Source organism: Bos indicus, chromosome 10, assembly GCF_029378745.1.
Source record: "Bos indicus isolate NIAB-ARS_2022 breed Sahiwal x Tharparkar chromosome 10, NIAB-ARS_B.indTharparkar_mat_pri_1.0, whole genome shotgun sequence".
NCBI classification, from domain to species: Eukaryota; Metazoa; Chordata; class Mammalia; order Artiodactyla; family Bovidae; genus Bos; species Bos indicus.
This window is the reverse complement of record NC_091769.1, coordinates 3,427,421-3,440,423: the sequence shown is the minus strand read 5'-3', so window position 1 is coordinate 3,440,423 and position 13,003 is coordinate 3,427,421. Positions and strand designations below refer to the sequence as shown.

At 40.2% G+C, this 13,003-nt stretch overlaps 1 protein-coding gene across 1 annotated transcript in view; it reads right to left on the bottom strand.

Moving 5' to 3' along the window:
• Positions 1-13,003, bottom strand: part of KCNN2 (potassium calcium-activated channel subfamily N member 2) — a 503,725-nt gene that overhangs the window by 40,670 nt on the left and 450,052 nt on the right. The window contains exon 7 of the mRNA XM_070796821.1: positions 1,596-1,737. Within this exon, the coding sequence (XP_070652922.1) occupies positions 1,596-1,737 (142 nt within the window). The remainder of the gene's footprint in view (positions 1-1,595; positions 1,738-13,003) is intronic.

The window sequence follows — 13,003 nt, the reverse complement described above, 5'->3', positions numbered from 1 at the left end:
ATGGAGCTTCATGATGCAAATTAAGATGAAAACTGTGAACCCACGTACCTACCGTCAATTAACCTTTGACAAAGGAGGTAAGGATATACACTGGGAAAACGTGTCTTCAGCAAGTGGTGTTGGGAAAGATGGACAGCCCCGTGTAAATCAATTAAATTAGAACATACGCTTATACCATACACAAAAATCAACACAGAATCGTTTAAAGACCTAAATAGAAGACACGACACCATAAAGCTCCTAGAAGAGGACATAGGCAAATGTTCTCTGACATAAATCATACCAGTTTTCTTAGGGCAGTCTCTCAAGGCAGTAGAAATAAAAACAAAAACAAATGGGACCTAGTCAAACTTATAAGCTTTTGCAGAACAAACAAAACCATAGACAGAATGAAAAGATAACCTACAGCATGGAAGAAAATATTTGCAAACAATGCCACCAACAAGGGGTTAATTTCCCAAAGTATACAAACAGCTTGTACAACTCAACAACAATAAAAAACAATTCAAAAATGGGCACAAGAGCTAAATAGACATTTCTCCAAAGACATACAGATGGCCATTGGATACATTAAAAGATGCTCAACATTACTAATTGTTAGAGAAATGCAAATCAAAACCACAATGAGGTAATCGCCTCACACCATTCAGAACGACCCCATCACTGAAAAGTCTACAAATGACAAGTGCTGGAGAGTGTGTGAGGAAAAGGGAGCCCTCCTACACTATTGGTGGGAGCGTAAATTGGTGCAGCCACTGTGGAAAACAATACAGAGACTCCTCAAAAAACTAAAACTAGAATTACCATATGATCCGGCAATCCCACTCTTGGGCATATATCCAGATGAAACTATAACTCAGAAAGAAACACGCACCCTTTGTTCATATGAGCACTATTCACAATAGCTAAGACATGAAAACAACCTAAATGTCCACTGACAGATGAATGGACCAAGAAGATGTGGTATATATACCTGATGAAATACCACTCAGCCATTAAAAAGAAGGAAATAATGCTGTTTGCAGCAACATGGATGAAACTAGAGATTACCATATTAAGTGAGAAAGAGAAATACCATAGGGTATCACTTATATGTGAAATCTAAAATAAGACACAAATGAACCTATCTATGAAACAGAAGCATGGACATAGAGAACAGGCTTGTGGTGGCCAAGGGGGAAGGGTTTGGAAGAGGGGTGGAGAGGGAGGCTGGGGTTAGAAGACATGAGCTTATAGAGAGTGGATAAACAACAAGGTCCCACTGTACAGCACAGGGAACTATATTCAATATCCTATGATAAACCATAATGGAAAAGAATATTAAAAAAGAATATATATATACACACACACATGTATAACTGAATCACTTTGCTATACAGCAGTAATTAACAACACTGCAAAACAACTATATTTCATTTAAATTAAAAAAGGATGAAAACTGTTGATGTTCTCTTCCAGTAGTAAATTGACTTATATATGCTGCCTTTCTGCTGCTGGGAAATCAAATATTTTACCATGACTTTACACATAGATGGAATGGACTAAGTGCCTTCGTGAGTATTCATAAAAGAGACGGACAGTGAAAAGACACTTACCATAATCCCAGTGAGCAAACAGACTCCCTTCCCACAATATGTGTTAGGCACCATGTCACCATAACCGATGGAGAGAAAAGTTATTGATATCAGCCACATTGCTCCAAGGAAGTTGCTAGTCACATCCTGTTGATCATGGTACCTGAAAAATAGCAAACAAAGCCAGTCCTTTATAATTAGTCTAGAGGAGGGCCGCCAAGGGCAGTTTGACTCGATCCAGTGAATTTACTAAGTAGCTTCTACAAAATGCTCTATTTAGAGGTTTTCACAGCTCACTATTATAAGTAAAATTGGGGTTCTACCTAAGCAATATGAAAGACATCAGGATTTCTTCAACTTTAAAAATAATTTGAAAGGGAAGCTGTAAAATATGAAAATAGCTTTTATCACTGGTGTTAGTTGACTAATGCACATTTATCTCTGAGTCCTGTTCTTTGCTCACAAAAATGCCCTCCTTCCTTGATGTTCACTGATGTGCCCAGTGTGTAGGACGATGTGCGGGTGCCCAATCTCCTTCCTCGCCTCTGTATCAGGAGAAGCTGTGGTGTCCCCTTTGCTATCTGATTCCCTGGTGGGCCAATGGTGACCCTTCAAAATCAGTTCAGTCAGGAGCCTCTTCTGTTTTTCTCCCAGCCCCTCCTGGGGGCTCCCTCCCACAGGACTAGACTGTAATTGTCCTGTACTGGTCGTCCTCCTTGAAGATGGGAAAAATATCTTTGATTGCACAGTCCACACCCAGAACTAAAGCTTAATGTAAGTCATTGCCTCATGAGTTACACACACAGAGTTTGTATTCAAAAGGAGAGATATGTAGTTTATCCTGGTTATCCTAGAAGGTGTCAAGTTTTTCTAGCGAGGAGGAAGGTTTTTATATCAGAAAGAGATATCCTACAATGTTCTTCTTGAATTACCGGTGTTAAACAGTAACCCGGGCCCCTTGTGGGGCACTACCATCCTTCACGCATACAAGCGTGAGGCCATGCCAGTTGTCACCCGGGAGGAACTTGCCCTGGATGTGTGCTCTGCACAGTCGTGGGCAGGGTGGCCCTCACGCAGGGTTGCAGTCACGGGCATTCCGTACTCTTCACTCTACTTGTGTTAAGGACCACCCTTTCTTCCCAGCTCCCAGAGCCCACTAGGAACAGCTTCCCCTTCCTTGTTTCTTGGTCTCTGAAGCATGCTGATAACCCCCAAGCTGGCATTCACTCAGTTCTGCCTTTTAGCTCAACCATCTGTGTCATCAGAGCTGTGGAGACAAGAAGCCTCCCCATGACCTGAGCCCCAGGATTGATACCATACACAACCTACATTGCGCCATTACATCCTCTGAGATTTCTTTTTTCTGTTCTTTATCTCATGCCAAGGCTTCTGCCATAACCCAAAGTGCAGAAAGGTTAGAGAGTATAAGCTTTCCCCTGTAGTGCTGTCCCTTTGACAGTGGAGACAGTGGGTCTTATCTCTGTCTTCAGACACAGAATGGCCTATGCTTATCACTTTTACACTCTTTTGTTTGCTTCCAAACAAGAGAGAAGCTAAGAAATGGTATTTCCTGTTACACTGGCTAGGAAAGAGAAAGCCCTGGCTGGAGTGAGTAGAAACCCAGAGCAAGGAGGCATGATGGTATCGCCGTATCTTCTGAAAGAAAAGGGAAGGGCAGGTATGCAGCAGCCAGCCCTGCTGAGCAGCATGCTGCGAGTCTCTGGTGGCAGGAGAACAGCAGCCTCACCGCTCAGCTCCAGGAAACGGCCATCGTGACTCAGAGGCAGAGTCCCCTCTTCCCAGGATGGCTGAGTGGAGAGGCTGTCTCTGCCAAAAGGGAGGTCAAGATGTAGTCCTCATATTAGACAGATAGATAGACAGGTACACATGCTCAGTCACGCTTGACACTTTGCGACCTTATGGACTGCAGTCCACCAGACTCCTCTGTCCACGGGATTTCTCAGGCAAGAATACTGGAGTGGGTTGCCATTTCCTTTTCTAGCGGATCTTCCCCAACCAGGGATCGGACCCATGTCTCCTGCATCTCCTGCACTGCAGGCAGATTCTTTACCTTTTGAGCCACCAGGAAGCCTTACTCCTTATATTACTCAATCAAAAAAACAAATGAAATAATGCCATTTGTAGTGACCTGGGTGGGCCTAGAGATTGTCAAACTAAGTAAAGTAAGTCTGACAGAGAAAGACAAATATCATATGATATTGCTTATAGGTGGAATCGAAAAAAAAAAATTGAAACAAATGCACTTATTTACAAAACAGAAACAGACACAAAAAACAAACTCATGGTTATGAAAGAGGAGGGGAGGGGAGGGGTAATTTAGGAGTTTGGGATTAACAGATACATACTACCATAAATAAAACTGATAAATAATAAGGCCTACCATAAATAGCATTGATAAAGAACATACATAGTAGGGAACTATAATAATCTATAACGGGAAAGAATCTGGAAAAAAAACATAGATATGTATAACTGAATCACTTTGGTATACACTTGAAATAATACAACACTGTAAGTCAACTATACTTCAATTTTTTTTTTTTAAAGATGTATTCCTAACTTTCAAGGAAGATAGATGAGTGCGCTTCCTCTGAGAACCTCTGATAAATAACACGCACATAAAAGCAGAATGATGTGACACGTGTGAGAGCTCAGCTACGCGTGGGCTACCAGGCTCTGTGGGCTGCTTGGGGAGGCTGCGATGCCTGTGTGATGGGGGTGCCATGGGAGAATGTAGTTTCTATTTCAAAAAGGACCCTCAGAAGCACGCTTTGGATTATAATCCACTCACAATATTGAGGCTCTCTATGAACAGTCCTCATCAAGCAATTGCCTGAAACAGAGAATACATTACCTCGGCATGAGTGTGGGTTACACAGGAGAGGGGAGGCAAAAGCTTCACATCCTATTCAATTTTCAGCTGTGACACAAAGTTCCTTCCTAACAAAGCACGATTTACATAAAGATCCGATACATTTAGGAGCTGATGGCCCTGACTCCTTGATGCAGATGAAATATTTGCTGAGGCCTCACTATGTGTTCAGCACTGAACTTGCATTTTCTCTATTTACAATCTTTGGCTGAGACAGCTATGGTCTTTACCCATAATCAACAAAGTGTTCTCAGTCGCTAGCCACGAAGAAAACGTGACCACGTCTGAGTGATATCCTCAAGTTTTTGCTACATCATGAGTGACTAGCACATACCTGCCTACTTGCCAGGCACATGCTGTTCCTCTGGTAGAGTGACTACAAAGAGGAAGTTTGAGATTTTGTACTATAAACAAAGGTCTTTAAGGGGCCTTCACTGCTGGGGTGCACAGGTCAGTCTCCTCAGCTTGGGCAAAGGTGTGAAAATCTTTGTCATCTGTTCTTCCTGAAGCGCTTTGATTTGGTTTTCAAAGTATAGAGCACTTAATGACTTTGAAAGTTACAATGAAAGTTAGTTGCCTACATTTAATAAATACACACGTCTAAAATATACAAATTTCTCCCATCCTTATTCAATTCTTCACCATCCTTAAGTATTAAGCCATTATATCATTTAATCAGTATTAGTTATATGCCGGGCTGCAGCCCATGTGGTCGCAAAGAGTCGGACACGACTGAGCGACTTCACTTTCACTTTTCACTTTCATGCATTGGAGAAGGAAATGGCAACCCACTCTGGTGTTCTTGCCTGGAGAATCCCAGGGACAGGGGAGCCTGGTGGGCTGCCGTCTATGGGGTTGCACAGAGTTGGACATGACTGAAGCGACTTAGCAGCAGCAGCAGTTATATGCTATGCAAGTCTATTGGGTCAGACACTGTATTGCTATATGAAGGGTCTAATTAGAAACAGACAACTTTCTAGGAGTTGGCATTTAAATGGCTTGGGGTTCAAGGGTAAATTACCTTTTTTTTTCTTATTAACTAATTAACAAGCCTTAAAGATAACTTAGAATGGAAAAATAATATTTCATACTAATGTTTAAGTGACATTTCAGACATACTTATGACTAGTCAACAAGAGGAAGGTAATTAGGGACCACATTAGCTACTATTAGAACAATCAAAGTTTCTTTCTTGGAAACTCAGAAACAAATATTAAGACTTATCAACAGGATGACATTGCCTAGAACACTTCCAGGTTTTGAATAAATGCAGAGTGACACCATTGTGAATGATTAATATACACAATTTAAATAGTTAAACATTTTCAAAATATTTCCTACAGTTTTTCACTTCAATAACTTACTTAGATAATTCCAACCTTCTCCACAAGGAGAACTATTCTGGGAAAGACCTGAAAAAATAATTCATGGGGCAAATTTCAAATTCTAATCAATATGAATGCTTGTTTAATTAAGACATATTAAAGAAGATTAAAATTAGTGTAAGGAATTTATGATGATCTCAAACTTTTACAATAAGGGCTCTAGGGTTTAGGGAAAGGACTTCGTGAACTGTTTTACAGAACTGCATGCTGCAAAGACTTAAAGCTTGTGAGATCAGCTTTAAGGTTTTAAAAGAAGAAAATGTTTATTTTCTTAGTTTCCATTCATTTCTTCATTCACTCTTGGCTGTGGATCTATCACTATTTTTGAAATCACAAATATGACAGTTTTCCATTAGATTTGCTATAGTTCACCAGGGTGATCTTTCCAAGGGCATTACTGAATTTTTCCCTCTGAATGAGATGGTCTCTACCCAGAACTCCTGCCCCGCCCACAGCACCTTTCCATAAGCAACAGGAGCTCTGGCTATAGTAAGGGCGGGCAGTTATGCCATCCCCTCCCCAGCTCTTTCTCTACAGGTACATTTTCTTCTGCTTAACAAAACCCTCCCCCACCTTCCTAGCCCTGATTTGTACTTTGAGAATCTGGTCATAATTCCTCTATTCCAGGTTCCACATAGTAATTTTAGCACGGTACTCTGGGTTGGACCACAGAGTACCGTGTCCGTTCTCTGTATACCAGGAGCCTCTTACAGGTATCTCTCATGCCATTAATGTTAACGTGGCCCAGAAGGCATATAACATATGCTCAGCTTAATAAACAGGCCCCAAGAATCTAAATTATAAAGAATTTGAGGACAAAGATTATGCTTTACTCATTGTTTTATCTTCACTTAAAAGAATATAGCGAGAAATTGGTATTTACTGAATTAACAAATATGACAAATATGAAACATTTTTTCTCAAACTGACTTGTCCTTAGCCACATGTTAGGCCTTCAGGATCACATATATAGAGATACGAAAAGGGGATAGAAATGAGTCTTTCCCTTCAATCAGTATGAATCGGACTTATCAGTTATGTTTCAAGATCTGTATGCAACTTATAAGTTAGTTTTACACATGTAAAAAATAATTCAACAATGGAGATTTACAGCTTATAAACTGTGTTCATTAACCCTTTTCTATTAAACATACTATTAATACTGTGGAATGCAAAAATACCTTAATTGTCAGCTCTGACCTCAAATGTCAGCCTCAGTTAAATGGTGAGAAGTATTATGGAGATTTACATTCATGTGATCAACCTGCCATCAATTCTTTCTCCTGAATCCACCATTCTCTCCTGAAATAACACTAAAATGATAGTAGGGCAATTGAAAAAGATATAAACCCATAAGAACAAAAGGAAGAGAGAAATCAGAGAATACAAATTATCATATTTTTACACAAACAAAAGTACATGGGGAATTCTGCTTCCAGCTAAGATTGAACAACAAAGGACTGAATTTACACTGCTTCCTAAAACAACTACAAAACCAGAAAAAATATTTGAAACAATAGTTACCACAACATAATCTAGTAACAAAGAACAGTGACTCCTGTGAGGTGGTAAACAACTGAAGTGAGTTGTAAAAGGGCCCCAGCTTCATGCCTCAGGAAAGGCTTCAGAATGTCACTCAGGGATGGAGATCAGCAGAGCCCAGAGGTCTTCCCAAATTGAGGACAGAACTGGGAATACACAGAGACCATGAGTTTACAGGGCCAAGAACCAGAGAGGAAACATTTGCACAGAGACAGATCCAGAGAACTGTAGAGAGGTCTCCTTGATTATTCAGCCAACTACTTACTGATCAGTATGTGCAGATAAAACTGTAAGGTTCGAGAAGTGAAAATACTGTATGTAAGGTGGTACAGTATCACTTGAAGGTAGACTGTAGTAAGCGACAGAATATCAGGTGAAGATAAGACTGTGGTAATTTAGTTATAGTATACCTAAGTGTATAGGTATGCTATAAATCCTAAAAGAATAATCAAAAATAATATATCAAAGAGTAATGAGTTATAACCTAGTAAAAGATATAAGATAGAATGAAAAAAAGCAATCCAAAATGAGGCAGAAATGGAAAAAAGGAGCAAAGAACAGATGGGACAAATAGAAAACAAGTAGCCAGAGTACATATTTACCCAAGCATATCTGTAACCACATTAAATATAAATGGCCTAAATACTCACAATTTAAAGGCATAGCTTATTATACAATCCATGGAAAGTTTACAACTTGGAGAAATCATGCAATGAGTGGGTAAGGTCCAAAGTTGAAAACAGGAGAAATTATGATGTCTGAGTATATGGAATAATAGATGCCCAGGTGCCTGCCCCTGCATGGTACTGCCAGACAGCTAACAGGAGACAGAGTTTTGTTCTCTGAGGAAAGACTGGAGATTCTGAGCCAGGGCGCAGCTAAGGTTAGGAAAGATGTTTGGATCTGAAAACATGGTAGTTAAATTCAAGTTTTGAAGCTGAACAACATTCCTAACTTCCTTTCTTCACTCCCCGCTTATGACCCTATATTAGAACTCACTAATACAGAGAAAGGATGTTTCTCTCTGGAGAAACAGAACTGTTTCAGTAAAAAGACTTTCATCACAGGAAGGGTTTTCTAATAAAAAATGCAGCTTTTCACTTATATATCCCACAGAGAATTTCACCAGCTCCCTCCTCATGCAAAGCTTCCAATTTCCAGTCTGGAACATGAAAGAATAACAAATGATCAGTACACATTTGAAGTATACTTTCTATAAAAATATACAGCCAAAAAAATGGGAGGGGAAAAGGAAGGAAATAAGGGAAAAGGAAGAAATAAGAAGAATCTAGAGATAACGTAGAGTGACAGGATGTGGGGTTCCTGCACTTTCTATGCTACATCATGAAAGAGCTAAAGGCAAATATGCAATCTATAAAAAGAAACAGGATGCTACAAAGGAGTGCAACTAAAGAATAAAAAAAAGAGGAACTTTTTAAAAACCTTAAAATTATAATAAAAAATAATCATAATACAATTAGAATATAAACTGGTAGAAATCTTCCAGGCAGTAGGACAAAAAGAGAAGGGAAGGGAAAAAAAGAGAACAAAAAAGATGTATTTTCAGAGAACACAGAGGGTCTAATAACTAACTTTTCAGAAGGAGAATAGAGAAGTGGAAGGAAAGATAAGGGAATTTAAAAAAATTTCTTTGATTTTCCATGAAAACTGGAAGGCAGGCATCTCTAAAGAAAAGGTCTACTTAGTATCTGCACCAGTCAGTCAGTTTAGATCAGTTTAGTTGCTCAGTCATGTCCAAGTCTTTGCGACCCCATGAATCGCAGCACGCCAGGCCTCCCTGTCCACCACCAACTCCCAGAGTTCACTCAAACTCATGTCCATTGAGTCGGCAATGCCATCCAGCCATCTCATCCTCTGTTGTCCCCTTCTCCTCCTGCCCCCAATCCCTCCCAGCATCAAGGTCTTTTCCAATGAGTCAACTCTTCGCATGAGGTGGCCAAAGTTTCAGCTTCAGCATCAGTCCTTCCAATGAACACCCAGGACTGATCTTCTTTAGAATGGACTGGTTGGATCTCCTTGCAGTCTAAGGGACTCCTAGAGAATAACAAAAGACTTATGCAGAGAGGGATCATCCTAGATTTTTAATACGAGGAATAGAGAGAACTTTGAAAGTTACAGAGGGGAAAAACAGATCACAGCTAACCTTAAAAATGGTTGCCTCACAAACACCAACATGTGGATCAATGGGACAGCACTGAGAGCCCAAAAATAAACCCACACACCTATGGACAATTAACCTTTAATAGAGGAGGCAAGAATACACAATGGAGAAAAAATAGTCTCTTCAAATCTCTAGACAAGTTGGACAGCCGCATGTAAATCATTGAAGTTAGAACACACCCTCACCCTAGACACAAAAACAAACTCAGAATGACTTAAAGACATGACGCCATTCAACTCCTGGGAGAGAACAGAGGCGAAACGTTCTCTGACATAAATCATACCCATGTTTTCTTAGGTCAGTCTCCCAAGGCACTCGAAATTAAAATAAATAAATAAGTAAACAAAGGGGACCTAATCAAACTTATAAGCTTCTGTATAACAAGGGAAACCATAAACAAAACAAAAAGACAACTTACAGACTAGGAGAAAGTATGTACAAATGACATGACCAATAAGGGCTTAATTTCCAAAATACACAAACAACTTATATGACTCAACAGCCCAAAAAAAAAAAAAAAAAAAAAAATCAAACAACCTAATCCAAAAATGTGCAGAAGACCTAAATAGACATTTCTCCAAAGAAGACATACAGATGGCTAGTAGGCACATGGAAAGATGCTCACCATCACTAACTATTAGAGAAATGCAAATCAAAACTAAAATGATATACCACCTCACACTGGTTATAATGGCCATCATTAAAGTCTACAAATCACAAATGCTGGACAGGCTGTGCAGAAATGGGAACCCTCCTATCATACTGGTGGGAATGTAAATTGGTACAGCCATTATGGAAAACAGTATGGAGGTTCTTCAAAAGAAGTAAAAATATAGTTGCCATATAAGCCAGCAATCCAACTCCTGGACATATACCCACACAAAGCTATAATTTAAAAAGGTACATGTACCCTTATGGTCATAGCAGCTTTATTTACAATAGCTAAGACATAGAAACAACCTAAATGTCTTTTGACAGATGAATGGATAAACAAGATGTGGTCCATGTATAGCACAGGGAATGATATTCAACATCCTGTAATAAACCAAAATGGAAAAGGATGTGAAAAAAAAGGATATGGCAGGGATTCCCTGGTGGCTCAGATGGTAAAGAGCTCAGCTGCAATGTGGGAGACCCAGGTTCGATCCCTGGGTTGGGAAGATCCCCTGGAGAAGGGAATGGCAACCACGTCAGTATTCTTGCCTGGAGAATCACATGGACAGAGGAGCCTCCAAAGTGGAAAATATGAAGTATATAAATATGTATAACTGAGTCACTCTGCTGTACAGCAGAAACACAACAAATAAACTGTATTTCAATAAAATTTAAAAATATATAAATGGTTACCTCTGCTGCTGCTGCTGCTGCTAAGTCGCTTCAGTCGTGTCCAACTCTGTGCGACCCCAGAGACAGCAGCCCACCAGGCTCCCCGTCCCTGGGATTCTCCAGGTAAGAACACTGGAGTGGGTTGCCATTTCCTTCTCCAATGCATGAAAGCGAAAAGTGAAAGTGAAGTCGCTCAGTCATGTCCGACTCTTATCGACCTCATGGACTGCAGCCTACCAGGCTCCTCCGTCCATGGGATTTTCCAGGCAAGAGTACTGGAGTGGGTTGCCATTGCCTTCTCCCTCTAACATTATTTAATTGTATTAACATGTGTGTGTGGTGGGGGGTGTTGCGGGGAGGGAAGCAGTCTATCTTCCCAGAGGGGAAGGATGGAGAATCTGGGAGAATGAACTAAACAGGAGTGTTTAGTTCATTTAGTTCTCTCTACTCTGCCTGCCCATGGAGGAGACATATTTAATTCTCTATGCGATAAGCTTCCTGGGCCAGGGGTGATCCCCTTCAGAATATAGATGTGCACCTATGACTCCATCTAACTCAGTGCTGAGTTGTCGGAACACTGGGCAGCCCACTGGGATATGGGTCAAACAGTGGTGTCCAGATCTACTTCATGCCCACAATGAAGCTAATATTGTGATGCCTGCCAGTTGAAGACTCAGATTTTAAAGGTCCAAACCCTTGACTAAAATCCTTTCTGAGTAAGGGTGCTCTAAAGTGAAAACACTTTAGTTATATGTATAAAACTACTCGACTTACAGAAATCCCCCCAGGTCAGAGAATTTGAACTGGCCCAATGGATGTGACCTGCTCCTCACCCCTTCCTCATACTCCTACTTTCTTCCCTATCACTGAGTCATGAAAACAGACATGATTTTAGGACCTTGGGGATCCCAGGATAGACCTCCTTCAATACAATAAGTATCCAGAGCCACGCAGTAGATACAGGCCATACAATGTTACCTGTTAAGCTTAACTTTCATCTGGGCATAAGGCAGATTCAATCTTCATTAACTGTGTAGTTCTTTAAAACATCAAAATCAGTTTTCTACTTTGAATTTATTTTGCTCCTAAATGGCACCCCACTCGTGTATTCTTGCCTGGAGAATCCCATGGACAGAGGAGCCTGGTGGGCTATAGTCCATAGGGTCGCGAAGAGTCAGACACGATTGAGCGACCCACACTTTAACCTTGTACATTTGGAATTTTTTCCTCTCTTCTGTTAATTGAGAAAAGTCAAAGAGCTAAACATTTCTCTCTTCGTCTCTCCTTTCCCCTACTCTTCCCCTCCCTTTCCCTTTCCTCTGTGTCTCTGTGTGTCTGTGTCTATGTGTGTGTGTAAGGGAAAGAAAGAAAGAATTTCATTCGCGATACAGACCACAGAAGACTGGTCTTTGAGTACAGAGCCTCACTGGGTATGTCGGCCTAAGAGCACGAGCTTCCTCTGAGATAAAGGTCAAAGGCCCTGAAGGAAAAGAGGGGCTAATAGAACATCCATCGATTTTCAAATTTGAAGAATTACATTCCTTACATTTCCCTGAAAAGATGATAAAATGTTTTATTGTCTTACTCTCTATTATTCATGTAGGTATTTTCATTTGTTTGAATAAGTGAGTTCAGAAATGACTCATTTGTCAATAAGCTAACAATCTTAGTTCTTATACATATATAACTATTTGACAATTATCTATGTTAAAAACTTACAGGAATACAATATTACCTCAACATACCCTAAACAGACCTGAAAAGACTTATCAGCATTCAGGCTGTTTTTGATAAAAAGGGCTCATGAAATATGCCCAGCCCTAGGAAAGAACTTCCAGGTTAGAGAGTCATAGAAATTAAGAAATTAAAGGTTCCTAAAAATGAATGTGCAGAAAGACCCCAGGGCACAAGTGTCCATCATGAGAGATTTCCCTGAAGGGAAATACTCAGGCAAGGCTAACCTAGAAGACTTAAGAAGCAGTCAGTTGCTTGCACCTATATGTATTAATATAAGACTTGAATACAGTTCAGGCTTATGAAAGCGTGTAGTTCTGGCAATTTAAATGCCACAGAGCATGATCATACCTAATGTGATTTTCTA